We start from the raw sequence: 25,661 nt of genomic DNA, 5'->3' as shown, positions 1-25,661 counted from the left end.
TAGACTTTTACTTTAAAGCTAGGGTCTGTAGTGTTGTTCAAAAACATTTTTGTTATATTTGTTGAATTTCTCATTATATCCAAACAGCGATCAATAAATCAAATGCTCTGACAAAGAAAAGAAAAAATCTGGTATCTGTGGCTGTCGCAGGCCTGAAATAAACCCTATCTGCCTGCCCACCTGCGTGCACTCTGCCCGTGCACTCATTGCGTGTCACCAAAGTATTCCATAAGCTGCTAGCTTGAAAGCTGGGAGTACTAACAATAGCCAGTTTGCCATTCTTAATCCTCTCTAATTATCTTCCTTTCTCCCGTCCTCCTTGCATTCTGTCGTAAGTTTTGTTTGCCATTGCATGTTTTTCCCCTTTCCTTTCTAGTTTTGCCTTTTTCTGTCCTCCTTTTTTGTGTCCCTGCATTTTCTGTTGCCCACTGATGACGCCTATCCTTCCCTTTCGCCCCTTTAGATCTTCAACCTGATGAAGTTCGACAGCTACACGCGGTTCCTCAAGTCTCTGCTGTACCAGGAGTGCATGCTGGCGGAGGTGGAGGGGAGGCCCCTGCCCGACCCATACCACGTCCCCAGCAGCCCCACCTCCAAACACAGCACCACCGGCTCCGACCGCTCCAACCTGTCCACGCCCAAGAAGGTAACACAACATAAAGCTGCCGCAAACACTTCCAACTTGGCTGCATCTTGTCACAGTTTTCACAGTATTAGTGTCGGGATACACAGAAACTTGGAGAATTGGGAAATATATATGGAAAAATCTATAATCTACAGTAATATATAAAACAAATATGTCAATATGATGAGAATCAAAGAATTGCTTTTTAGATTTTTACAGTTCTGTGAAATTAGTCTTATTAAAAAAATATTTTTTTAAGAGCTGGAATGATTATTGACATCTAGTAGAATAGATCAGTGGTTCCCAAAATATTTTCCTTAAAGCCCCCCCTACTTGTGTTCAAATCCTAGAACAAAATCCTCTCCAATTTGAATAAAGCGATTCAGTGTATTAAATTAGTTAGTCTTTTTTTAATAAATCAACTTACTTCAGGTCGTGTCTCTCTTTGTGTGCGGCAAGCGGGAGAGCAAACAGTTCTTTGACCGCATTGAAAAAGTTGTTTTGGAAAACATCAGCAAATATGGATTGAAGCAGAATATTTTGTAAATATGTTGGGAATTTTTTGGAAATGATTACATCCATCTTTTTTAAATACATTTTGACTTTTGGACTTTGTAACACTCTGGAGTTATTGGAAATGTTTGGATCACAGGAGTCGGGATTCTTTCACAACAATGACCCGCTAGCTGTACACTATCCCGCTTATTACACGGCTACTTACTGAAGAAATCAATATTTTGACACAAAAACGGTCCGCCAGAGTCCGACATCTGAACTGCGCCCATAGCAACGATCTGTTATACATAGCAACGGTCTGTTATACAGAAATTACAGACCGCAGAACGCCGTGATTGACCAATCAGAATTGACTATTCAACACAGCCGTGTAATAAAGTATGTTATTATGATTTTAGTTATACATGTTTTTGACAACCTCAGAACAGACAAATCCTGGTGCACCCCCTGAGGTCGGGAACCACTGAATAGATGACACATTTTGGGGTGCGAGTATTGGCCAAGCATTTGTCTTGTCTGTTTATATTTCTGTTTGTGTTCTCCAATGGGGTTGCATTCATCTTTGAGCAGGTTTCTTTGTGTACATCTGTGTGTTTGCACCTGTGTCTACCCCTCTTCATTTATTTTGTTTGTGTCTTACAGGAGGACAAAAAGAGCAAGTCGGGCAGATCTTTAAACGAGGACGGTCGGGATGATTCAGGAGACCGGAAGAAAGGCTTGTTCTTCTCCTGGTCCCGCAACAGGAGCTTCGGCAAAGGTCCCAAGAAACGAGAGCTGACCGACTTCAACTACAGTCAGTAGTTTTAAACCTGTTTAAAATGTTATTGTTTTTTTATAATGGATGCATCCAAACTAGAGGGTTGTTTGTCATGTTGGATATAGAGGGGTTGTCTTTCTTTTAAACACTACTGATGAGTGTATTACTTTTCAGATTTCTCTGGCAGCAATGGTCGCCGTGAATCCCAGGGCTCGCTGTCTTCAGGAGCCAGTCTGGAGCTGGGGATGTCGGGGTCAGGGAAGAACGAGGTCAGTCTGGAAAGAGACATCAGCAGATAATTAGTTCAGACATTGCATTAATGGGCACATAGACATTCATTTCAGCATGGAGCGGCTTTATCTTCACCTTCTTACTCTCAATTTATCTGCTTTAATAGTAACTCAAACAACTGAACACTGAGAATGCTGAAATAACGTCAGACTGTCTGTTGTTTTTCCTCCTCTCAACCTCCATTTTTAACCCTCCTCTCACCATCCTCCTCTCCCCCTCCCTGTCTATGTCTCTGTTTTCCTCCTTCAGGGTGATGTAGCCCGTGGTGCAGTATCAGTGTCAACAGAGCGCGGAGGGATCAGCGCCCCCTTGAGGCAGTGTAACATAAGCTTGCCGGACGGCTCATGTTGCTCTGTGCCACTGAGGGCCGGGGTGTCTATCAGGGACCTGCTGCTGGGCCTCTGTGAGAAGCTCTGCATCAACCTGGCAGCTATAGACCTCTTCCTGGTTGGAGGGGAGAAGGTATGACACAAGTAGATGAAGGGCTAAATACCTTTATTATGGGCTTCAAAGCTCTTTAGACAAATTATTAAAAACCACAACAAATCACACTAAACCAAAATAAGCAAACAAAATAACGTCAGAGTTGGTTGTTACCAAAGAAAACAATAAAATGATTTTAAAGCAGCAAATTTGAAGGTTTTTGACTTAAAACAAAGCAATTTTACATAATTTTGGACCATTATTATCACTATAGATAACGCCCCAAAAATTTAAAGACAAAAATTGCTTTGGTTGAACTATTATTTAATTATTCACCCACCCATATCACAGTCTACGTCTGAACATTTAATTCTTTTGGCAATGTTTGCCCTGTAAAATCATACTCTGTAAATCAAAAGAGCAGATTCAGAAAACAGAACAATATGTAATCAGTGCGTAAAATCATGCATTAATTAACAACCAGTAGTATATATATATTTTAATTTCCATTGCGGTTTAACATTAGGCCTACAGAAAAAAACAGTCAGACACTTCCCACATCTATGTGTAATGATGAACCCGCAGAATTACACCAGACAGTTCCACAACTTGACTGTTTTGAGTCAGTCTGGCTGCTCAACAGGCAATAGTTTGACAACATGTGAGTCATATCAACTTAATAAGGTCACAATATGTCAAACTTGTTTGATGCACTAGTCCAAAAAAAATTATTAAAGCAGCTTTAATAAATGATAATTACTCAGAAAGTGGCATTTCACAGGTTCAGAGATCAGTAATTGTTGCAGGTTTATCAGTTATCAGTGATCACACTTTAGGGTTTGGCAACTAGCTGGACGTCTTTCATGATGGCTTCTCTCTTATTCTCTGTCTCACTCTCTCAGCCACTTGTTTTAGACCAAGACTGTATGACGTTATGCTCTCGGGACCTCCGACTAGAAAAACGCACTCTCTTCAGGTACAGTAATGAGCAGTAATCACCATACACCAACAATACTAGGAGTAAAACTGAGAGAAAATGCTGGTCTTGAAACCATGGTTACTGCTTACGCTGCTGCTACAGAATCCTACAGAAAACGTTAATCCTGTTTTCTTCATTTCAGACTCGACTTGGTCCCTATTAACCGCTCAGTGGGCCTAAAAGCAAAGCCCACCAAGCCGGTGACTGAGGTCCTCAGGCCTGTGGTGGCCAAATACGGCCTGCACCTCGCTGACTTGGTGGCACGCATTGTAAGTCTCCCCCCCCCCCCCCGTCGTTCTGTCTGCCTGTAGACAGAAGAAGAAATAGAGAGGCGAAGTCCCGCCCCTTCCATTGGACACCATGGGACCTTATTTCGGAAAAAATATGTATGGTAGTCAACGGCGAGACACAAATATTTATTTAATCCCAATTGAATTATGCCATGAATCACACATATGATGTTTGTCAATTCAAAACATAATTTAGAAGTCAGGAAAGCCGCAGTTTGTCGTAAGTTTGTCGTAGTACCATTTAGTTTTGTGTGAAACCGCTCAGTGAACTACATCTCTCGTCTCGCACAATATACGTCACCAACACTAGCTAGCTAGCTAACTTAGCTATGACCATGCACAGATGAAACATTATCTTACCTGATGTGTTTTATCCAGCCACTCCTGGTCTTTTTATCAGCCGGGAAGAGAAATAACGAGCGAGACCCGTTGCTGGTGTGAGTACATCCCAGTACGAAACACACAGGTATCGTAGCTCCAGAGAGAGAGACGTCATTTACGGGACTGTTGGGTGTGTAGTCTTTCTAATTATGTATTTTCACCGTCTGATACTTCAACAGTTGACTTGCAAAATTAGCTTTTAAATTGACAAACATCATATGTTCGATTCATGGCGCAATTCAAATGGGATCAAAAAATATTTGTCTCTCGCCGTTGACTACTGTTAATATTTTTTCCGAAATAAGGTCCAATGGTGGTCCACCGGAAGGGGCGGGACTTCGGCTCTCTAGACAGACAGGCAGCGTATGTGATGACGTCAAACTCATATCATTTGTGTGTGTGTGTGATGCAGAGTGGGGAGTTGGAGCCATTAGATCTAGGTCTTCCTATATCCAACCTGGACGGGCTGCGAGTGGTATTAGATATTGCAGAAAACACTCCTGGAAAAGGTAAGGAACACACACACACTATAATCAGTCAATAAAATAAATGTAGTCGTCTGTCTCTCATTGACAGCATATTGAACAAAAAAACTGTGTTGCTGTCTCAGTTTTGCATCTGTATGCTCCCTCTCCTTCATTCAGCAGACAAACAGAAAGTAGCTCCCTCTAAGGGCCTCGTCCCGGCTTCGACGAGCAGAAACCAATCGACAACAGTAAGATCTCCCCCAGCTTCTTATTTCCCATTTTTCTTCTCGCTCTGGAATGTTCCATAACCCACAGAATGTCTCCACTTCCTGGTTGATGATGTCACGCTACTAAGTCTCTCTCTCACTGTCTTCAATCACCCATGTCTGTTTGCAATGCGTTAAAAATGTGCGCAGGTGTATGATGTATGTCTCTGTCAACGTTCGTGACTGTATTTGTGTGCACTGTTGCTGTGGAGCTTCGTCACCCTCTCGAGGTTCCTAATGTTCCATTATTGTGGTCTGCCTGTGGCCGAATGCATCGTGGACTTTCCTCTCTGGTTTGCTGGTTCTCTTTCTTCCGTAACAAACCCAGCCTTGCGGAGCGTTCGCTGGGTCACACACTGCCTCTGTGCACCCGGAAAGGACGTAGTTGCTGGTGGCGGTAGCACTTTAGAATGCTGTGCGGGTTTCCTTGCTATTATTGGGGCTTAAACCTGATTGATGGCCATCTGTAATGGTCATTTATGGCTTTCTTAGTTGATCCTAGAAGTCCACTTGAAGGGCAGTAGTGTGGCTTTAAGTAGTAGGAGGTTGGTCCCTCTGGTGTTATGGTGTGTTACTGCTAGCCTACATGTTGGTGATGCTTAGTACACACAGTGTTAAGCATTGTAGTTGTCTGAATGGAACATTCCACCTGTCTTTCAATTAGAAACTATCATAGATATATGTTTTACTAGAAGTGTTTTCAATAGAGTGCTACAGGAATGAGTCCTAAAACCTGAAATGAGCATTTCAGCACTTCCGGTTCCCTCGTCTGGAAGTCAATTGGTTTTTTGAATGGGTTTTTGGTTAGATGTCTGAAATGAGGTCTGTGGTTAACACAAGCTCAAGAGATTTTAACGTTTTATCCTACGACATAAAATGCATCAATAAATATCCCACTCGTGAATTTTGAAGCCTTTATGTGTCTTAAAAAAGGCGGTTGCTAAGTGTCTAAACGAGACTACTAAACGTCATCACGCCGACTCGTCCGCCTTTACAGCCTCGTTGTGTATACTCACGCTCATGCGACCGTGGTGTAGTTGTTTATAGCCTAACGTTAGCTTTTTACTTCTAAAGATTGCATTTATACTTCAAAACTCATAAAAGTGTTGTTCATTTGTGAAGATTATCTTGCTGAACAAAACGTGTAAGTATCATAAACGCGTGTTTGCCACAGAGCTTATTTTCTGCAATAATCCTAAACCCAATGAAAAAATCACATTGGCTTTTTGTCGAGGGAACCCAGGGCGATGCTAACTTCCTGTTTGGCCAATAGAAATACATCATCCCTGGAGCACTCTATACATGTCATTGATGATGAATTACATAAAGACAACAAATTCATTATCATAATTATTTTGATCCTTCTTCTCAAAAGCAGCATCATTGAAACTTGTGCCCCCTGCCGTCCCCCCACCCCCTCCATCAAATTCTCATTTTACAATTTGTCACCATCAGTAGCGCTGGTCCCCACGTGTTGTCATTACTTGTGCCCACACTTGCACCATCATGACTCACCAGGGCTCTCACGCCTCGCTCCGCTCTCCTTGTGGCCCCCAGGGGGAGGACAGGCCGTCAGGGACAGCCGGTTCAGACCACCCCCATGGGGAAAATGGCAAGACTGGGCCCGGCCCAGACACAAGCAGCCGGCCCGTCCCCAACCACTCTGTCTCTATCCATAAGGCTCCGGAGAAAAGAAAGCAGAAAAAGATTAATATAGACGAAGCTGAAGGTAAAGACTGAACGACCTCTCTCTCTCTCTCTCTCTTTTTGTTTCTGTAACTCGGTCGCTGTGATCACACTAACCCTTTGGCCTGTCTGTGGTGTTGCAGAAGCAGCACCAAATGCTTTCAAAGCTAGCTAGCTACATGTAGCACAGTCACCTCTGCTCCCACTGAATGTAGCTTGGACTTGTCTAACTGATTAATACAAACCCTCTGCTGCATGTTTTCTGAATCACAATCAGTGTGTTTTACTGTTTTTCAAGATGTTACTGTGGGTGATTATTCACATATGTGTGTGTGTGTGTGCGCGTGTGCCTGCAGAGTTCTTCGACCTCATATCCAAAGCTCAGAGCAACCGAGCCGACGACCAGCGAGGCCTGCTAAACAAAAGCGACCTGCAGCTCCCAGACTTTCTGCGCCTGTCGCCGGTGGCAACCAAGCAGGGCGCGCCCCCTCCCTACAACCCTGAGCCCGGTTGCTCCACCCCTTATTCCCATAACCCCAACAACGGCAGCTTCCCTAGCAGCGGTCGCCGGGGCAATAAGGCGAACAGCAACGACAGGGGAGGAGGAGGCGGCGGCACCCACTTGCTCAGCGCGAGCCATCAGTCCCAGAGCTTGGACTCTGCACTGGGAACTGAGAGCGGAGGGGGGAGGAAAGCCAGACCACCCCCTCCGTTTCCCAGCGCCATCTCCCCCATCCACCCGTCCCAGGGTGGCCAGCGTGGTCTCCTCCAGGACTCTGGCAGGGGAGAATCGGTCCAGATGCTGGAGGAGGACACGCTGTCGGATCTGACTCTGGTGGGAGAGGGGGACATTAACAGCCCCAGCCTCAACTACGTCACTCCGTCAGCCCTACAGTGCAAACCCCATCCCCAGCCCCACCCCCGACCCCAACCACAACAAGCACAGGACGGTCGGCCGAGCTCAGGTACTTCCCCAGTGTGAACTCTAAAAAAACGTTTGAACTTTCACCTCTTCCTTCACCTGACTGCGAGCGGGACTGGTGACCCCAATGAAGTCAGTTTGAAGTTGGTCACACTTGGCCCCAGAATGCATCCAGATCTCCTCCCTTTATTTCATAAATCACTTTCTACTGTCTAATTAAAATTACGGATCATTTAATTCCAGAAAATACAGCAAGTAATGTAAAAGATTGAGCTTTCATCACATGCCGTAGAAATGAGTGTTAATTTAGTCAAATAATGGATATAGTGAGTTGACATAGTGATGTACTGTATGCACTACCTTCAACAGTCAACAACAGCCTTAAGATAAACCAGGTCAGACCCATGAAGAGAGGAAAGATGGATGCATTAGGCTTGGACAGATCTTGTCCACATTACATTTCCCTGCGTGGTTTGTATCTGTGTGAACTTCTGAGAGGACTTGCTGTGGATTATTTTCTGGAGACGTTAGCTCGAGGACGAGCTCAGGATGACAAGTGCCAAACTCCCTCCTCCAACCCTCCTCCAGTGTACAGAATCTAACAATGCACTTTAGCCAATTACAAACAAGACTTCACACATTTTTAAAACATAATTTTCTCCCTGCTTTGTTTTTATTTTAACCCTCTGAGACCCACAATAGACCCGTTTTTGTCTTTTTAGGGGGGACTACAGGGGGTCTTTAGGGGTGAGATAGCAGGTCAGCAGTAGATGTCACATAGAAGTGATGTACATCATCTGAAAGCTGGGAATCAGAAGATTAATTTGAGATGCAGCTCAGCACTGTGTGTCAAGTTGTTCTAGTCATGAATCAAAAATAAACATGAATTAATGAATTAAAGGTCGTGGGTGCCCATAAAACCCATTTTCATTCGTATATCTTGAGGTCAGAGGTCAAGGGGCCCCTTTGAAAATGGCCATGCCAGTTTTTCCTTGCCTAAATTTAGCCTAACTTTAGAGTGTTATTTAGCCTCCTTCACAACAAGCTAACATGACATGGCTGGTACTAATGGATTCCTTTCATATGATATCTGTATCTTCACTCTGGCTCTAAAACTGAACCTGCTACAGCCGCTGAAAGACAGACTGCGATGCCACGGGTCTCAGGGGGTTAACCTTTCAAAATGTCCATTTCATGCTACAGGTGGTTGAGCTGCCGAAGGTTCATTTATATATTTGCTAACAATCACTAGCTGTTCCACATCCACAGCGGCATGGCGGCTACATTACTGCACTTCTAAGTGACCCATATATTGTTTTCAACTTATTACATTGCTTTTGAGCACACTGCATGCTGACGCGGCGGGCCTGACCCCATGAATACAAACATATGCTACAGCACCATGAACACACACATTTTGCTCAGCTGTTTCTTCGTCGACTCGAGCACAGTACACTCTGTGTTTCCACCGCCCCTCTCTCGCCTCGGGCGTTTCTCGTGTCACTCACGAAAACAGACTGCAGCGAGCGCGCGCACACATGCAGCCCTCGCTCTCTGACCAGATGATCCAGAAACGTCTGCACTGACTGTACACAAGCGGTTTCCCCTTTTTTCATCTCCACTTCTTTATTCTTTGCACTACATCACACGGCAGCATCTGTTTTCTTTTCCTTCTTTCTTTCCACAGTCTAGCAATGCAACAGTGTTCTTTCCCTGCAGGGTTTCAGCTGGAAAAAGTGGACTAACAAGTCAAACCGTTTCACTTTTTAAAGGTTTCACTCTTACTTTATCCTGTACTATATTGTCATTAATTTATCCCACGTCCTTTTCATTTTTACAATCCATCAGTTAAAAGTATTAATTTGTATATAGTCAACTTTGTGAAATCACCGTATTGCTGTAGTCATCGTTGAACTGCAATGCTGTCTCTTCAGTTGTGTCACAATAGAAATCAATTCCCCTCTCCTCTGTTCAGTCGACTGTACTGTCTGTAAATAGATCAAATAAATGTTTTAAAGGTTGAACTTTCTCTGCAGAGCCTCATGTGAGCGGCCTCCTTTCTTTTCTTAGACTATCAATAATATCCGATTTATTCTATTCGCCTCACTTCATTTGCTACGAGTGTGTGTGTGCCTCAAATTTGTCCTCGGCGCTTCCGTGCATGGAGGCACTGAGCTGGGCTCAATGTTTACGTGCTAGTTTTTCATCAAAGTATTTATATGCATCTTGATTTCTAATGTCAAACACAATATCACCAGCACGGGAATAACCAGTGGTGGGATGTAACTGTACTGTACAGTAAATAGAAGTACACTTATGAAGTACAGTTTGAGGTTGTTGTACTTTACTTGAGCATTTCCATTTGCTTCTATATTTGATTCTCAAGTTATACTGTACTACATTTATCTGACAGCTGTAGTTACTTTGCAGGTTACGCTTTCACATAAAAAGACACGATTGTTTTATAAAAAAAAAAAATAGTAAGTGTAATGTTACAGGTCAAATTGCACAACGTTACACAATAGCTAATATTGGCTTTATCTCAGGTTATCAGACTCTAATGTCGTTTTCTGAAATTAACCAACAGCTATCCCAGCTCGTTCTCTTTCCCAGGGTATCAAATGCAGACTCTTTGTCACGGCTGTCGGTAGGGCTGTTGCAATATTGTAATACCGCTAAATACTAGAGCAAATACTCTACCTTGTGCCAACATTTTGACATTCAGTATGATAGCAACCAGACGCAACCAAAGCGCAGCTGAAAAAAACGCTGCGTCTCCTTGCCCTTCTGTGTTCTGCATTTAACAATAAACAAGTATTTAATTTGTTTTAAAACTGTCATCTTTGTCATTTAAAAAGCAACAATATACCTAATAATAGCCTAACAATAAAACGTATTTATATAGCACTAAAATCTGAATAAATAAAGTTATTTGCAGCCCTAGCTGTCGGCGTTTGATACCGTTGCACAAGGTACCCTTAAGCGCCGGTATGCAGTGCACCGGTCTTTCCATTAACTACAATGTAAACCTCTCTGCGGCAACATGAAACGCTCAGGGAAAGTGCTGGTGTGACGTAGTTTAAAGAGCCATGAAAGAGACACAGTGCGGGCAGGAGGGGAGGTGGATGGGTCCAACAACGCAAGGCTTTCATCCAGGGGACCGCTGTTTGTGTCCCGTGCATTAAGTTTATCTTTCATGTTACAATCAGCTTATTGTTCGTGTCATGTTGACAACGTCAAGTCACATTTTCACTGTACAAATGTAGTAATTTTAAGCCCAACCTTGATGTTTTTTCCTAAACCTAACTATAGTGGTTTTATTGCCTGAACCTAAGCAAGTGTTTTTGTCTAATTCACAACATTAAGTTCATGTTTACTGCGAGCAAAAAGTGATGCCGAAGCGTCAGTATGTGATGAGTTGGGATGACAACGTGTTGGCTATCGTTGACATGATTTTTTCAACTAAGAGATTCTTCAGTTTGTTTTTTCCTCTGTTTTTGACCTCTGACCGCCTCTCTCCATCTGCACAACCTCTCTCCTATTTATCTTACTTGATATTCCTCTCCTCTCCCATTTGCCTCTTCTGTGTGTGTGTGTGTGTGTGTGTGTGTGTGTGTGTGTGTGTGTGTGTGTGTATGTGTGTGTTTGTGTGCAGGACAGGGCTTTTGTTTCGGGGTACAAAGGCTTTTGGGGGAACTGGGCTATTAGCTATGCATGGGTTCCCCTCTGCTCAACGCCTTATTAGGCAAGCTTTGTCATGCAGGGCTCTTTGGGAACCCACAAACAAAACTAGCTTCTGTTTCTACCTTGTCCTCACACACACACACACACAGTCACATGCACACATACACACACATACTCATATTCACTTCACACATACATATTCACACTCACTTACAAACACAGCGTCGACATCTGAGTGCATCTTTTGCATCACATGATGATCTTTTTCTGAAGCAGTTTTCATTAGAAAAATTCGTCAGTGTTATCAGTTGAGTTTGTGTTTCCTCCGGGACTGACATGTGACAACAGCAGAAATTAAATTTAATATAATTAAGCAAAACATGTTTGTGCAGAAACAGAGAGAGAGATTGAGAGAGAGATTGAGAGAGAGAGGAACCATCTTTGCCTGTTCCATTTGTCCTCTCTCACACATACACAAACCTGTAGTTCCTTTTCCGACTGCGATATGTGAGTCTGTGGGACTTTAAGTGTTCACCAGAAGACTATGTCCGGGAAAATAGATAGGAAATGACAAGAAACAAGTATCTGTATCTATGACGACAGTGGAAACTCGAGTTGTGTGCTTGAGGGTCACAAAAGAGCTTGAAGACCATACAATTTGTTTGATGAAACACAATTCAGTAAAATCCTCACTTGAAGAGCCTATCGATGAAATGCTGAGATTTCGTCATAGTAAACCAATCTCTGGGTATGATTCTTGTTTCCATGCTGCAGGACCCAGTGAGTTATCTTCCTGCTGCTGTAATTGCATGGGAAAACCTTGTTCACAGAAACTGTTGTATGAATACAGTTTTGGCTTTGGTGCTTCAATTCACCGGCTCTTGCTGGGACCATTGCCCATGTCCTCTGGCCAACGAAATAATTGCCTCCTGAGTGCATTAGCACAATTTAGCTTCTAATCTCACCTGGCTCCACCTGCTGGTGAGTGAAGGGATAAAACAAAAAAAATGGTGGACAGAGAGAGGAACAGGGTCGTGTCTAGAAGGTAACCAGCAAATTGTGAAATGTGATCTGAAAGAGAAGGAAAGGAAACAATATCTCAGCTGATCTAGGGCAAACTGTATTGGTTTAAAATAAGTAATTATTCTTTCATTTGACAACTATAAGAGTGTGAAAGAGAGAGTAGTACACAGTTGCACTTTAATAGCTAATGCACACCCACACAGGTGTTTTCAAGATGTTAAGTGGAGGAAAGAATCTGCCAAAAAAAATAAAAAATGTGTAAAGAAAAGAACACAAATAAATAAGTTTGGGGAAATAAATAAGGGGTGAAATGAAATGGAAAATTGTGCATAAATTAATAAAAAATAAATGCATAAATAAATAAATATGAAATAATTAAAATATAAATGCAAAAATAAATAAATAAATAAGATAATTGCATAAATAAATTTAAAAATTACAAAAAATAAATGCATGAATGCATAAATAAATAAAAAGGAAGATTATACAGAAGAGTAAGTAAATAAGGGAAATATAAATTTATGTCACATTTATCAATTAATTAATGGCTACGTTTATTATTAATATTATTTGTTGCTACATTTAAAGAGTCATTCATGTATTTATTGACTTTTTTATTTTTATTATTTTGTCAGATTCCATCCTCCACAGTAAAGATGTAATGTGTCTCTATGGAGATGAGTGAGATGTCAATCAGCTAGGCCCCGCCCACTCAGTCTAATCAGGCAGCAGGTGGAAACACCTGCAGACCTGAGGCTGTGCATATTCATACCTCTTCTCTCGTAACACTAACTTTGAGTCACAAACTTCAACAGAGCTATGTTGTACTCTTGTAACAGGTCGTTTCACTTGCGGTTGGTAAGTAGGACGGACCTGTAACGTCAGTAACGTTATATATACTGTAGTTAACCTACTGTACCTGCTACTCTCTTTAGCCTGCCGGCGGCTCTGTGAGGCTGCTTTGAGCTAAATGCTAACAATGCTAACATGCTGATGTTGAGCAGGTAGACAATGTTTACCATGTTTCCTCAGTTAGCTTAGAGCAACCTTTACTATCAAAAGAGACATTTTAGGCAAACAAAATAAATCTGTCTGGAGCCGCAAAACATTTGATCATTGTGATGAAGGTAACACAGTTTATAGTCTAAGTATATAGTATATCAGTCTAAGGTGAGTCTTGGCAGTGAGGGCCAAAGTGCAATATTTAACACAAGTGTATTATTATGAGAATAAAGTCATAACTTAAAGAGAAAAAAAGTCGTAATATTACAAGAATAAAGTCAGAACTTTACAAGAAATAAGTCGTAATATTGCGAGAATAAAGTCATAACTTTACGAGAATAAAGTCGTAATATTGCAAGAATAAAGTCATAACTTTACGAGAAAAATATCGGAATATTGCGAGAATAAAGTCAGAACTTAAAGAGAAAAAAAGTCGTATTACTACAAGAATAAAGTCGTAATTTAAAGAGAAAAAAGTCGTAATACTGCGTGAATAAAGTCATAACTTTACGAGAATAAAGTCGTAATATTGCAAGAATAAAGTCATAACTTTACGAGAAAAATGTTGGAATATTGCGAGAATGAAGTCAGAACTTAAAGAGAAAATAATGTAAAATTACTACTTTATAAACTTCTGACTTTATTCTCGTAATACGACTTTTTTTCTCGTAAACCTATGACTTTCACAATACTACGACTTTTTTCTCGAAATCTCAGATTTATTTTTTTTCCTCAATGTGGCCCTAATACTCCGTCGTACCATAGACCTACAACAATGATAAATAAAATTGAAAATGTAAACAAAAAACATTTATTCATTTCCATTTTTATAAATCCACAGGGAGCCACTGGAGACGGGCTAAAGAGCCACATGTGGCTCCGGAGCTGCAGGTTTCAGACCCCGGTCTTAGAGCGTTAGCATGCTTACGTTTGCTAATTGGCAATAAACAAATTACAACTGAGGCTGACAGGAATTTCAGGGAACCATAGACAGCAGATAAGAAGGTCTGAACTTAATTTCACAGCAAGTTTGTTAGACAAGTGTTTGTCACAGCAGGAAAAGCACTGAGTGGAAGCAATACAATTTAAGAGTGGCTGAGTGGCCATTATTATTAATTACACCTGTGCTTTTCCTGCTATAACATGTCAAATGTGTCCTGTACTGTATGCACGTTGTTAACTTTGTTTATTGGCATCTTATGAAACAAGAAAAACAATCTAAAAGAAAAATGAAATGAGACATTTGCAGATGCAGCAACAGGTTTGAAGTCAAGTCACATATTTATTAGTAAAATAGAGCTGTATGAACAAATGGGAATACATCCCTCTTTCTCTCCACCAGTAGATGGCAGCAGGCTGTATTAAGATGGGGACTCAGACCCACACACACACACACACACACACACACACACACACACAAACACACAAACACACAAACACACAGAGCATCATCTAACCCTTTTTCCCATGATGTCATAGCCAAGAACCGGCATGGGAATATCTGTCACATCCACTTAGTTTCCTGCTGCCTCCCAGCTCTCCCTGTGTGTATGTATGTATGTGTGTGTGTGTGTGTGTGTGGCTGTATCCATGGTGCTGCAACAGTTGGCTACAGGGGAGTCATGGCTGTCCAAGTGTGATATTTCATTGAATTTCACAGAATGTGAATAATCTCCTTAATTTCTCACTCTCTTCTTCACATACACATAAACATACCGAGGGATGAAGATATCCTGTAGCGTTAGTTCAAAGTCTGTGTGTTCTTGTTTTTTTTCATTTTGCTTCTCACTGCACCACAAACTTTTGCCAGCAAATGCAGAACACTTTGCTCTTGTTTTGTGTTCCTTGCATGTGGATGGTTTGCAGTGCCGCTGAGTGCTTTGTCATTTATTTTGTCTCCTCCGTCTGTCTCTTTTGTCGTCTCTTTGTTTGTTTTTTTAAAAGCAGCCTCTTCTTCCTCAGGTAAAGACAGAAACAGATGGAGAGACAAGGAAAGAGGAGGAGGAGGAGGAGGTTTCAAAATGCCCAGCAGAAGAACAATATTTTCAAACCCCATCCCTCCCTCTCCTTCTCCTCCTCCTCTTCCTCCACCACGGCCTCCTATTCGCTCACGTCGCAAGTCCAAGTCGCCTACATCCCGCTCCAACCACTCGACCCCAAAACGAGCCTTGGATTTGGACAAAATAGGGGCCACCCCTGACACAGAAGGTGGCAGACAAACACGCGGAGGGTCCCGAGACCTCCGGGGCTCCCAGGGTGCAGAGCTGGACAGGAAGTGGGAGGGCGTGGCCTTAGAGCTGCGTTGCCGCGGCAGCAGGATGAGGTCGGCGGTGTACCAGACTTCAGACATGCCCTCCATGGTCAAAGCCAAGAGACAGTTGGAGCAGAGGGAGGGCAACGGGCAGATAGACCGCAGTAAATTGAAAGCAACGTTTGTTTGAGGAGTCGGATGTTTAGCTGACTCACAGACCGTCTGGCCTGCTGATGTCGTCTCTGTGACTCTGACCACACTGACGGTGTCTGCAGCAGCTGAAACATTGTCCAGGATTCAAGTTGAGGCAAAGGGCTCAGTGTCAACAACTGTGCAGCTGCTCCTAGACTCTAGGGGCTCGCTATTAGAAGATGACAGGCTGAGATGAATCAAATGCTGTGTCCCAAATTCATACAACATACTCATTCTCAGTATACTATGCAACTAAGTATGTGTTCACACAAGTACGGAACTTGAAGGTGCTCTATATGATATCCAGAGCATTGATACAGGATCACACATCTATTTGCTGTGTAAAGATATAGAGGACTAATGTCTACCTGAGCAGAGAAGCTGTGCCTTTTAGTGCATGTTCGTGCTTGTGAGCGTGCCCCACTGACCATCTCACGGACGCCGCTCTCCACTGCTCTTGTACGGCGGTTACAGCTAATAACGCCGTCGCAACTAACAGGACCGTCGCGGAAGCATAGCACCCACCCTCCGGTCCCCGCCGCCAGGTTAACACTGTTAGCTCTGTCAGCAGTTTTGCTATTGTTTCCAATGTTGGCACCGTTAGCTGCGAGCCACAGACTCAGTCATTGCCACGTTGAGAGCCGTGTGGAGGCAATAGAAATGCTCCCAATCTTGCATTTAGCACCTTTAAGTACAAATTTGAGGGACTTGTACTTTACTTGTGTATTCCCATTTAATGCTACGCTTAGAAACATTGTACTTTTTTTGACTCCTCTACAGTTATTTTAACAGCTATTATTACAAACAAAACATATCACCTCATAAAATATGATGCATGTTTAGATGAAAATGCCCCAGCTCCAGGAACATCTGAGGGAAAAAAAAATCTTTTGCGGTCTAATTGTGAAGTTGAATTATCAGTGGCATTGCGAAGTCACAGGCTGATTTGATGTCGATCATCTCACGTAAATGATAAAGTATAGGGATTAGGATAATAGGATTCCTGAGGATATGAGCACCAACGTGCCAGGGGCCCCAACTCTTTGTGAGATAAGTGTTCCTGGCACCAGCTAGTTCATTAAAATCACCTGTCATTCCAAGAATAAACGCCCATGAATTTACAGAGGCCCCTGAAAGTAATACCACCCCCCACAAATCCTGAGTCAAGCGCCTTGGTCAAGTCAAGCAATGCGAGGATTTACAGTATGGACCTTATTGCTGTGAGACAACAGGGAATCAGTTAAGTATTCCCCCTTTTGCCCTCAGGATGTGCTTATTCAGTGGACATAATGGACATATCACGTTCACGTAATAAAGTATTTTCTTGACTAGTAATCTTGTATAATCATTGATTTGTTGTTGCGGATTTGGAGCTAATTTGCTCATTTTACATCTCTTAATTGGCATTACTCTGGAGCCATCTTCTCCAGATTAAACTGGTTTGAGCTGATTAGCATGAAGGCCACGTGGATCCCTCCTGTCTGACACCCGGCTCAGAGCCAGCCTCACCAGTTAAGTGAAAGGTGCGCGGGCTATGCGGCTTTAATCGAATTAGCTCCATTGTAAACAAGAAGCACTTGACACAGGTTGACAACTGTACTGACTTGGCAGCACCCAGCGGGGGGAGGCTGCTGTCTGCCCGCCTCGGTGCTCTGAATGTCGGGGAGAGAGAGTGCAATGTGCCGCTGGGGCTCCGACTGGAAAGGCTATTTTGAAAAGTGACCTCCTGTGTGTCTCTCTCTCTCTCTCTCTCTCTCTCTCTCTGTCTCTGTCTCTCTCTCTGTCTCTCTCTGTCTCTGTCTCTCTCTCTCTCTCTCTCTCTCTGTCTCTCTCTGTCTCTCCCCCTCTCTCCCCCTCTCTCTGTCTCTCTTGGTCTCTCTGTGTCTCTCTCTCTCTGTCTCTCTCTCTCTGTCTCTGTGACTCTGTGTCTCTTTCTCTCTGTCTGTCTCTCTCTGTGTCTCTCTGTCTCTCTCTGTCTCTCCCCCTCTCTCTGTCTCTCTTGGTCTCTCTGTGTCTCTCTCTCTCTGTCTCTGTGACTCTGTGTCTCTTTCTCTCTGTCTGTCTCTCTCTGTGTCTCTGTGTCTCTCTCTCTCTCTCTCTCTCTCTGACTCTCTCTCTCTCTCTCTCTGACTCTCTCTCTCTCTCTCTCTCTCTTTGGACTGGGGGTGAGGTGGTGTACACACTAACACACACACACACACACACACACACACTCAGCTGCTCGGAACCATGACAGAAGATGACGGATACAGTTGTCGCGGAGGGACAAGTCAAGTTTAGAGATGGAAAAAAGGTGGATTCCTCCAATATTCCTCTTATTTTAAAGCTTTAAAAAGTCTTCTCACACTTAAAGGCCAACTACAGGAGAGTACTTTGTCATATGTTAATTCTTTGCAAACTTCTCCACAGTGGAAGACTCGGTGCGTCGTCCTTCGGAAGCCCTCTCCGGTCGCAGGTAATGTGGCAAATCATTATCATCTTACATTCATCCGTATCATTCAGCGCTATTCTCGTCTGCTTTTCTGCATTTAAACTAATCACAACTTGTCAATGTGTGTGTTGGCTGTGCGCCACAGGAGCTCGTAACGCGACATATCCGCGTCAGCGCGCTCGAGGATCATTGTCAGGCATTACACCAGCTCAACTGATCGATTGAATTTTTTTTTTTAATTGACCAAAGTCACCGTTAAAGGTTGCGGATAAATGGGTTATGTCTGCCTCCTTCAAATTAAATGTCTGGATATGAAATCTTAAAGGTTTTTTAGTGCCAGTTGGATTACAGGTTAATTATTTGAAAGCCCTCCAGTTTAAAAACGTAAACTGTGATGTTTCTCTCTGCATTCTTGGCAGAAAAAGAAAGCATGTCTCAAAACAGAATTAAGTTTCAGTTGAGATTCTGTGAGGACAATACACTGTGCCTCTCAGCATGCAAAAACATGTTGCTCAAGCTGTAGCCTACTGCTGTGCTTTTTAACCCCCTGTGAAGGTACAGATATCATATGAAACTAGAAAACCTATAGGAATCCATTGGTAACAACCATACGTCTACTCTAAAAATGGTTTACTCTAATATTTCTAAACTAAAACAGTCTTGGATTTACATAAATTGGATATGACTGGAAAGCTGAGACTCATGTGGATTCAATGAGCCCGACTGTATTCATGTGTGATGTTAGTCCTAGTAGTAGACATTTGGTTGTTGTGAGACCATTTTTTGAAACTTGACCTCACTGTATAAAATTACCTGTTATGACCTCTAGGATAATCACAGCCTCATGAAACTTTACAGCCACAAACCAGAGACCTAGGACATTCAGAGGATGGATGGCTTTCCTATGTAGATTGACAATAAGGGGGTTTCTGAGCAGTTTCCAGAACAGAAGTGCTCGCCATGTAATCGCCGAAAAAAGGAATTCTTGCAGAAATCTAAAGGTGTAGAAAAGGTATCGACCCCAAAATTACTGCGACAACTTATGAGACATAATGGAGCACGGGAACGGTCATCATACACCGATCAGCCATAACATTATGACAACATGGGTACCCTGACCGGTCTGCGGCTACGCAAAAAACTGTGATGCACTGTGTGTTCTGACACCTTTCTATCGGAGCCAGCATTAACTTTTTCAGCAATTTGAGCTCCAGTAGCTCTTCTATTGGATCGGACAACAAGGGCCAGCCTTCGCTCCCCACGTGCATCAATGAGCCTTGGGTCTGACCTTACCTTACGTCGCTCACATCCTTACGCTTGCCCATTTTTTCTGCCTCCAACACAAAGTTCAAAATTTAAAATGTTCACTTGCTGTCTAATATACCCCCCCCCCCACTGCCAGGTGCCATTGTAACAAGATAATCCATGGTTATTCACTTCACCTGTCAGTGGTCTTAATGTTATGGCTGCTCGTGTATACTTCTATCATAAAGTCCTAAGCCCTTATACACAATTTATTTTCATTCATTCATTCATTCATTCATTCATTTCTGTTTATTTCTGATTTATGACTAGAACACCTTGACACAGGGTGCTGAGCTGCATCTCAAATTGATCTTCAGGTTCCCAGCTTTCAGAGGATGTACACCACTTCTATGTGATATATACTGTTGACCTGCTATCTCCCCCTAAAGACCCCCTGTACCCGCCTAAAAAAGACAAAACCAGGTCTATTGTGGGTCTCAGAGGGTTAAGAAAGTGGGTATAATGTAGGCTGCTCTGTGTGTGTGTATGTTTGTGTTCATGTGTGTGTATTTGTTTCATGGCTTTCATCACCAGCTGTGCCAGTGGATCAGTTCATTGTTTTAGGGTTTGTTATGACAGCTGTGCCATAAGCAGAGTCAGGCATGCAGCAGAGATTACAAAAGAAGTGACTCTGTTGTTGTTTTACATTGCACAAAATTGACTTTTAAGCCTGTTTAGCTTTAAAGCTCCTCACTCTTTGTGTCTCTGCATCAGACTGTCTGTCTCTGCTGGTGTATAAGGAGAAGAAGAAAGGGAAGGAGAAGGGCAGCGGCCACAAGGAGAGACTCAATGTAACACTGGAGGTACGTACAGCAGCAGCAGACCAAAGGCTCGCTGCTTCTGATCTCAAGTGCAGGTGAAACACACTGGTGCCAGCTTTGAGCTCTTTAGTGTTGTAACATCACACACCTCGGTCTTTCTACTGCTGCCACATGTACAGGGGGTAGACCAAATAATGTGAATGCTGCATGGATGGATAAGGACTCAAGGTGGCTCACAAGTAGACTGCCCAAATGGTAGGCGCATTGGTCAAAAAAAAAAACTGCAAAGGAACCAAGAAGACAATATGCCGAACACAGGAATCCATCTCCCTTGAGATAATTAAAAGAATACAGAATAAAAGAGAATATTAGTAATACAATCCAAATAGACAGTGTAATCTACTCTTTTCCCTCAGGGGATCTGTGGCGTGGAGCCAGGGCCTGGGTACGACGGGGTGTCCTACACCCTCTCCATCCTCTGTCTGGCGCACACGCTGGTCCTAGGCTTCAACAACAAAGACGCCCTGCTGGCCTGGGATGCCCGCGTCCGCTACAGCCTGGGAGAAGGTCAGTGCTTTGGCCTTGTGTGGATGTCACAGTCCCAATTACTTGTTCAAGGATGTGATGTGCACATTATTTATGTACTGAAGGGGAAAGTTGGTTCAGTTAGCTTATCAAGAAATACAGCAAGTTGTTTATATCAGGTTAGTTTTTGTGTTTACAAGCAAGGATCCCTATAGGGAGTTATTGAATCGGTATTAGTATCTAAAATATTGCTCAATTAAGTGACATCAGATGCCTCATGACCCAGTTGTCATTGGCCATATCATGTTTTAAAAGAGTAAAGCCTGAATTTGCCCATATGTGTATACAGTAAGAATATCCTAAATCCATTGTAATTTGGTTGGCCACAACACAAGGTGTAACTCGGTCAGTATGTTAAGCAGTGTTGCTGAAAAACACACTCCACTGAAGGTCACTTGCTAGAGGGGATCAAAGAAATGACACAGGCAGATGAAATATGTCTTCCATCACTCTGGTCCTTTACGGTGGTATCTATCTGCAAAATCTGCTGTCTCAACCTCACAACTTCCTTTTCAGTGGAAAGTGTTTAGCTGAGGGCAAAAAAGGAGAAAGTTTAAGTTCCACACGTAAGAAATGCCAAAGGACACTGAATCCCATTTTACTGTATATGGGTGAACTGTGCTAGATAGAGTTGCCCCTATGAGATCTACTTAATATTATTCTAAATCTAGTATAGTGCACTGAAGTAAGGTTTTTATTTAGGACTGTCACTTGATTAAAATATTTAACCATGATTAATAGCATGATTGTCCATAGTTAATTACGATTAATTGCACATTTTTCTGTTCAAAAGTATTTAATACTCGTATCAACATGGGAGTGGGCAAATATGCTTACATTATGCAAATGTATGTATATATTTATTATTGGAAATCAGTTAACAAAACAATGACAAATATTGTCCAGAAACCCTCACAGGTACTGCATTTAGCATAAAACACATTACTAACTCAAATCATAACATGGCAAACTGCAGCCCAACAGGCAACAACAGCTGTCAGTGTGTCAGTGTGCTGACTTGACTATGACTTGCCCCAAACTGCATGTGATTATCATAAAGTGGGCATGTCTGAAGGGGAGACTCGTGGGTACCCATAGAACCCATTTTCATTCACATATCTTGAAGTCAGAGGTCAAGGGACCCCTTTGAAAATGGCCATGGCAGTTTTTCCTCGCCAAAATTTTGCGTAACTTTGGAGCGTTATTATTACAGAGTTGGTACCAATGGGTTCCTTAGGTTTTCTGGTTTCATATGAGCCAGTATCTTCACTTTTTAAAAAAAAAACTGAGCTCGCTACAACCTAAAAATCACAAGTTGCGTTAATGCGTTAAAGAAATTAGTGGCATTAAAACGAATTAGGGTTATTATTGCGTTAACTTTGCCAGCCCTATTTTTAAGAAATACTTCAACTGAAGGGTCATTTTTTAGCAGTATTTAATTGTTGCTGACTCCTGTAGTTAGCCTTCAGAGGTTTCCCCAGCACAATAAGTAGTTTGCAAGAAGAGTAAAAAAAGTCCACCTTTTATCAGGTGCCTATTACCCCGTTAAATTCTTTACACTGTTTCATTTGAACTCTTCCAGCTGCTCTCTTGATACTGTCCCAGCCAAACAGCTCAAATAAGTATTAAACACAAGCATTTTATCTATTGATTAATCCAATTATACGTTTGCAGTTGTTCACTGAAGAATTCTAACTTGGACCCTCACAAATTACTTTTTACCTCTGTCCAAACTTTCTTTTTCTTTTTTTTAACTTGTCTTATTGAGTAATGTCCTCTATATTATCATGAATTTTAATAACATATAAATAACTCCAGCCTGATTTTTAGCTGTACTTCACAACCAGGCTCTGAGTTGAATTTACATTTCTTGTGCAGCACTAGACCGTACTGTCAGTGCTCATATCTCTAAACATATTTCAAAAATGTCACCTGCAAGATATTTCCGAGGCTTCATTCTACCCCTAATCATATTACCTACAAGCGTTCTGTTCCTCTGTCACAAGGTGAATGTCAGTTAATTTTATCTCCCCTTGAAACCCACAAACTGCAGTTTTTCAAGAGCTCATGTCGGAGGACATTTTCCAGCTTAATAAAAGCGACTCTGTTCTTTCCTGCCTTCCTGGCTTTAAGCATAAAATCCACAGCACATTAAATATTTTATCTTCCAATGTAAAACCCCCTGTTAAGAATTCCAATTTAACTATTGAAACATGCTTTTTAGATGTGCCTTCTGTAGCTGAGAATAGTTTTAAACGTATCCACCATTATTTTTATTTCCTCTTCTAGGTTACTACAGCTCTTTTCACCCAACAGAAGTCTGCAGTTTATCCACAATGCTGCCAGCCACATGTTGAAACCATTTCACCTCAATTCACACTTCTTGCAAATTGTGCATAATTTAGCATTTTCCAAAACATACTGATTTCCTACCTTCAAGGCAGCGTTTAGTTTTACATAATTTCATCATGCTAGAAAAGCACTTACTTGAGATCAGTAAACCAACACACCAGCACGATGTTGCCCTCAGCTACATCATTCAGTGATTAAATCCCTGCAAGCCAGACTGCACCTGGAGGTGCTCAGGCAGAGCCCTTCAGTCTGTTCTGCAGTCTGAGGTGAAGCGAAGTGAGCTCACTCTATTAAGTTTCTACATAAAAGCCATTTTATAAGAAAGTGCTTTCTGTGTATATTCTTAAATTCGTTATTTTGTACTCATTCATGTTTGTCTTGTAACTATAACGTCACTTCTTGTATTTTAATGCTTGTTTAAAAAGCTCCACTAATGATGTCGTATGGGCTCTGTATATAAATACTGCCAATGTACATACTATATGTGCCACTGTACGGTGTGTTTTTGGATGTGAGAGGCAGAGACAGACCGTGGCACTGAAAAAGTGCCATCTGCACAAACTGAGCAATGACAAATTGCAGCCAGTAGAGCTTAAAGAGCTGCTTAATCATCATTTCCACAGCCATCGTTACACTGTACGTGTGTGTTCATGTGTTTGTGTGATATGCACTGTTGATTTGTTGGTTTTTATGATCAATGATACTTCAATCGTCTTTAAGTCATCAAAACTTTTTCCCTCCCCTCTCTCTCTTTCTTCCACTCCTTCAGTCCACAGGTTCAGTGTCAACGTCGAGCCAGGTACCAAACTGGAAAGCGGCCCCGCCTCCCTCCACCTGTGCAACAACCTATTGGTCCTTACCAGAGGCGTCCCTCCTGTCGTCATTGGCCACTGGAAGTTGTCGGCGTTGCGCCGATATGGCGCGGTGCCAAACGGCTTCGTGTTTGAGGGGGGGACTCGCTGCGGATACTGTAAGTAAACCCTAGACTGAGAAGGTTTTACTGCAGTGTGTGAATTTAGACACTTTGGTCTGCAGCCAAAAAGAGCATCACTTTAACACTAACAGCTGAATTACAGTTATGGGCTATGTACATACCTCACATCCCTGGCTCTGTTGTTGTTGCTGTATTTCTTTTTTGTGGGTAACTGACCAAACCTAGATGACATAAGGTCAGGGTCACTACCCGAGCTTAAAGAGACTCAATGTAAGAATCATAAATTGCTTGTTAACAGTAACATCTGTGGCCATTAAGTCAATGACAGTCAGCGTCCTGTTGCCCGTGCTTGTGCTCACACTGCGTAGACAGGAGCCAGCTTCGGTCAAAACGGTGAGGCTTTTTTGTGCTTTCTTATAGTTTGTGTTGGACTCTGAGTTGTGGTTTTGGGCTGGTCGTTTGTTTGCGTTAGTGGACTCCATTTCTAACCGATTGTTAGCTATGGTTGCATACTGTTAGCCCTGTAAGCAGAGCTAAAAACAAAGGCACTCGCGAGCGTGCATGATGTCACATCCGTTGGATTTTCCTGGAACAACCGGCCCGCATTCTTCACATTAAAAGCAGTCTACAGGCTGATAGAGGAAACTGAGAAAGTCGTGGAAGGTCTAATTTTTTAGGTTAGGTTACAACCTGTTCACACATATAAGCAATAAAAGATGATTAAAATACGTTTAAAAACTTAGTCCCTTTTAATGGGGGAATAAAATCTATGGTTAACGTCATATTTTCATGTCAGTCAGTCCAATGGCAGGACAGTGTTACCTCCTAAGCTAACACTGTTGCTCGTTTTACATTTGTATAGGTTTTGTATTCATCTTGCAAAGCAAATAAATGGAAACAGATTTCTGAAAGAGGAAAAAACAAATTGGTAAAAATATTTCCTTATTCAATGAACATTGAGGTTTTAGTTGCTTGATTCCCATATATATTGAAGATTATATATTTTTTAAAAGATACCCTCAAATATTGAGAAAGTGTTTGTAAGTTGAGAAAATTGGTCCATTTGTTATCTGTTTGGGGGGGGGGTCACAAAATCCATGAGAATGCATTGAACCATCAGAGACTGATGTTCAGTGTGTGATTGAGAGTGAGTGAACTTTAAAGTCTAAAGTCCAACCAAGAACTCACTGGACCAGTAACTTTGTCCATGTGATACAAAACCACTGCAGCACAGTTGTCTATATTCCACTTTTTCAAGTGCTTCCCTTAGATAAATACAAGCTCCTTTTCATTTCTCTCTAGTGCTTACAGGTTGATATATCTGTCATTTAACGCCAACAGACTCTCATAAAAACCTGTGATTTATTGCAGGGGTTTACAGTGTAAATGTATCCACATATGAAATGACTTGCTATGTACAGTATGAGGTCGCCACACTGTACGCCTGCCCATCCAATAATACAGTGTGTGTTTGTGTGGTTGCCAGGGTTGAGGTATCCTCTGAATGTCCAGTTGATACGGGCATGAATGTGAAGAAT

The 25,661-nt window shown here is 42.2% G+C and overlaps 2 protein-coding genes across 9 annotated transcripts in view; both read left to right on the top strand.

Moving 5' to 3' along the window:
• rgs12b (regulator of G protein signaling 12b) overlaps positions 1 to 9,638 on the top strand; it is a 65,950-nt gene extending 56,312 nt beyond the window's left edge. For 3 of the 6 annotated variants that reach the window (XM_074628816.1, XM_074628817.1, XM_074628818.1), the window contains exons 10-19: positions 464 to 646; positions 1,784 to 1,934; positions 2,073 to 2,167; positions 2,439 to 2,651; positions 3,515 to 3,588; positions 3,734 to 3,860; positions 4,675 to 4,771; positions 4,907 to 4,977; positions 6,553 to 6,724; positions 7,038 to 9,638. In XM_074628816.1, the coding sequence (XP_074484917.1) occupies positions 464 to 646; positions 1,784 to 1,934; positions 2,073 to 2,167; positions 2,439 to 2,651; positions 3,515 to 3,588; positions 3,734 to 3,860; positions 4,675 to 4,771; positions 4,907 to 4,977; positions 6,553 to 6,724; positions 7,038 to 7,663 (1,809 nt within the window). In that variant the 3' untranslated portion in view covers positions 7,664 to 9,638. The remainder of the gene's footprint in view (positions 1 to 463; positions 647 to 1,783; positions 1,935 to 2,072; positions 2,168 to 2,438; positions 2,652 to 3,514; positions 3,589 to 3,733; positions 3,861 to 4,674; positions 4,772 to 4,906; positions 4,978 to 6,552; positions 6,725 to 7,037) is intronic. The other 3 variants (XM_074628819.1, XM_074628821.1, XM_074628820.1) reach the window with 3 other exon arrangements.
• An 8,259-nt stretch (positions 9,639 to 17,897) lies between these two features.
• dok7b (docking protein 7b) overlaps positions 17,898 to 25,661 on the top strand; it is a 28,832-nt gene continuing 21,068 nt past the window's right edge. For all 3 annotated transcript variants that reach the window (XM_074628812.1, XM_074628809.1, XM_074628813.1), the window contains exons 1-5: positions 17,898 to 18,048; positions 18,165 to 18,210; positions 20,206 to 20,294; positions 20,669 to 20,819; positions 23,959 to 24,159. In XM_074628812.1, the coding sequence (XP_074484913.1) occupies positions 17,995 to 18,048; positions 18,165 to 18,210; positions 20,206 to 20,294; positions 20,669 to 20,819; positions 23,959 to 24,159 (541 nt within the window). In that variant the 5' untranslated portion in view covers positions 17,898 to 17,994. The remainder of the gene's footprint in view (positions 18,049 to 18,164; positions 18,211 to 20,205; positions 20,295 to 20,668; positions 20,820 to 23,958; positions 24,160 to 25,661) is intronic.

The sequence above is a fragment of the Sebastes fasciatus genome, chromosome 3, assembly GCF_043250625.1.
Source record: "Sebastes fasciatus isolate fSebFas1 chromosome 3, fSebFas1.pri, whole genome shotgun sequence".
Classification (NCBI taxonomy): domain Eukaryota; kingdom Metazoa; phylum Chordata; class Actinopteri; order Perciformes; family Sebastidae; genus Sebastes; species Sebastes fasciatus.
This window is presented reverse-complemented; position numbering and strand designations above follow the sequence as displayed.